Source organism: Sander vitreus, chromosome 3 (assembly GCF_031162955.1).
Source record: "Sander vitreus isolate 19-12246 chromosome 3, sanVit1, whole genome shotgun sequence".
In the NCBI taxonomy this organism is placed as follows: domain Eukaryota; kingdom Metazoa; phylum Chordata; class Actinopteri; order Perciformes; family Percidae; genus Sander; species Sander vitreus.
The window spans coordinates 9,038,548-9,041,288 of NC_135857.1; the positions used below are offsets into that span (position 1 = coordinate 9,038,548).

A 2,741-nucleotide genomic window follows, 5' to 3' on the forward strand; every position below is an offset into this window, starting at 1 on the left:
TATCAATATAGTCATCTTGTTGGATTTGTTCTCTTCTTTCTCCAACTCAAAAGGTGTTCATATTTGTGTTTTCCCCTACAGATGTACTGTATACTCAGGTGGTTCTTTATTTCCACATAAGTATTAAGTTTCCTGTAGACAGTGTGCATTTAAGGGCAAAAAAAAAAGGGATATGAATATCCATATTCTATCCATGTGGCGTTTTACTGCAAATAAAAAACGCCATGTCAAACAAAGGAAAAAGCCTTGTCCTTGAGGACAGCCATTGATTAAACCACAGGATTCCTCATCATGCGGGTCAAAGTCAAGGCGCACAGCAGCCACCATACATTTCTCAATTTAATCTGGGTGACTGATCAGGAAAATTCATTGATTTCATCCATTAATCATCTCAGGAGAGTCTGTCCGGTATCGATCAGCGCGTCTCTGCGGTGAGGAGGGCTGACTGAGGAGGCAATCATTGCAGAGGGGACAGCTCTTTGTAGAGAGACAGAGTGCAGCAGCACAGATTCGGTTGGGGACATAATAACCATTATTTGCACCCCCCCCCCGCACAATGCCAGCCAATACTGCCTCGAAATGGCCAAGGTTTTTGTCACAAACGCGGGAGAGAGAGAGAGAGAGAGAGAAACATTACCTCATAACCAGCCACTTTGCAGGAGATGTCTTGTTCAAATGTTTTGTCATGATTACTTCGGCAGTGAGCAGAAACACTTGTGTTTACCCTGTGTGTGTGTGTGTGTGTGTGTGTGTGTGTGTGGGGGGGGGGCGGGCTGTTTGCTCTGAGAATGGGTGCATTGTTATCCCATGACACACAGTCTGACACTGCAGGCTTCAGTGTTCAGGGACAATAACTGGTGAGCCAGCAGGAAAACAGGGCATTAGGTAGGTAAGGCGTGTGTGCGCGTGTGTGCGCGTGTGTGTTTGTACAGGAGGACCTGCATATCGGTTTGAGTCATGTTTTATGAAGAAAAAAAATTCTAACTTCTCTGATTCCAGCTTGTTAAATGTGAATACGTTCTAGTTTCTTCCCTCCTCTGTGACGGTAAACTTAACATCTTTGAAATGTGGACAAAACGAGACATTTGAGGACGTCATCTTGGGCTTTGGGAAACACCGGTCCACATTTCTCACCATGTTCTGACATTTTAGAGACCAAACTCTACAAACTAAAATCGATTAATCGAGAAAATATTTGACAAAAAAAATAATCAACAATGAAAGTAATGGTTAGTTGCAGCCCTAGACTCGTGTGCAGCAGGCTACTGTGATGGTTCAAATTGTAATGAGGACTACAAAGACATTAAATGACACTGTAGTAAAAACAGGGGCCAGCCTGCACCACAGGGGGCCAACCTGTTGACAGGAGCAGCTGGAGATTGAATACCTAGGTAAAGGATTTCCTCACACACACACACACACACACACACACACACACACACACACACACAAACGAGATGGATGCAACTGTGACAGAGCAGGAAGGACACACTTTGTGATCCATTGCAGAGGGCCAGTGTGTCCCCAAAGGCCTGACAAAGCGCGTGCTGTCTTTCATCTGATCTCTGCAGCAAACCCTGCTGTAATTCCTGTTACGGCAGCTTCCGGGGGCCGCACATTGTTCAACTCAACCAACAAACTGCAGTCAGTGCTCAAAAGTGACCTGAAAGCAAGCTCATTAATATTTAACTAGATCTGATAATAGATCAGCCTTTATGAACACGTTAAACCCCTTATAGCCTATGACAAAAGTAGTATGAAAATCCTTTGATTAGGAACGGACATCTATCCGTTTCATTCCGCTGCTTGTGTGGGAATGTGTCGGGAGGAAGAAGTCAAAGCCCAACAGAAATGTACAGTTACACGCAGCGACATAAAAAAAAGCTTATAGCCACACATGCCTCATGTTAAGAGAGGACAAATATAGGTACACAGCAGGCCAGAAAGATTTGCTTTTTCAACACACATGTGTTGTGATCCGAGTCAGACTAGCCTGGCACGGAATAAAATCCGAAAGCATGTCAGATTACATACCTCAATATAGCCGGCCAGCGCTGGAACCACAATGCCCAAAAGAAGGACAGATATGGCCGGGACTGAACCCATCTTCCAGGATCTCCGGTTCTGCTACTGGGAACAACTTATATCCTGGGAGCTCTGCGGGGAAGCTGACGTCCGTCCGGGAGAATAAAGAGCTAATGGAGTCCTGGGAGTGATGTGAGAATCTATCCAGGAGAGCGGGACGCGTCCGGCTCCGCTTGTTTTGTTACCCGGGCTAGACAGAGAATGTCGGTAGTAGACTGAGTCTGAGCCTAAGTGTCGGTCTCTCTGGAAATGTGGACTGTGTGTCGCGGCTGCTCTCTCTGTTGCCTCCTCCCTCCCTGTCTCTCTCTCTCTCTCTCCCTACCTCTCTCTCTCCCTCCCTCCCAGCCGATCCACAGAGCAGAGCGCAGTGCGCCGCCAGGCGGCCGGCTACAGAAACAACCATAAAACACAATTAATCTGGATTTTCTACCTGCTCATTGACTGTACAAACACTAGCCTGTGATACACAGTATAGGCTAATAATAACAGACTTATAATAATAACAGGCTTATAATAATACCTACATTAAAGCATCTGTTTGTATGAGCTACAGTGGTGGAAGGTGCATATAGGCCTCACGTTCTGTGCTTTATACACATATGTGGCTCTTCCTTCCATTCTTTATTCATTTAGTGGTGATATTTTCAGTGTCAGGT

At 45.6% G+C, this 2,741-nt stretch overlaps 1 protein-coding gene across 3 annotated transcripts in view; it reads right to left on the minus strand.

The window, feature by feature from the left end:
- aplp2 (amyloid beta (A4) precursor-like protein 2) overlaps nt 1-2,369 on the minus strand; it is a 96,460-nt gene extending 94,091 nt beyond the window's left edge. Inside the window, exon 1 of one of the 3 annotated variants that reach the window (XM_078245887.1) lies at nt 2,035-2,369. In XM_078245887.1, coding sequence (XP_078102013.1) covers nt 2,035-2,106 — 72 coding nt within the window. In that variant the 5' untranslated portion in view covers nt 2,107-2,369. The remainder of the gene's footprint in view (nt 1-2,034) is intronic. The other 2 variants (XM_078245886.1, XM_078245885.1) reach the window with 2 other exon arrangements.
- Nucleotides 2,370-2,741: the final 372 nt, after the last annotated feature.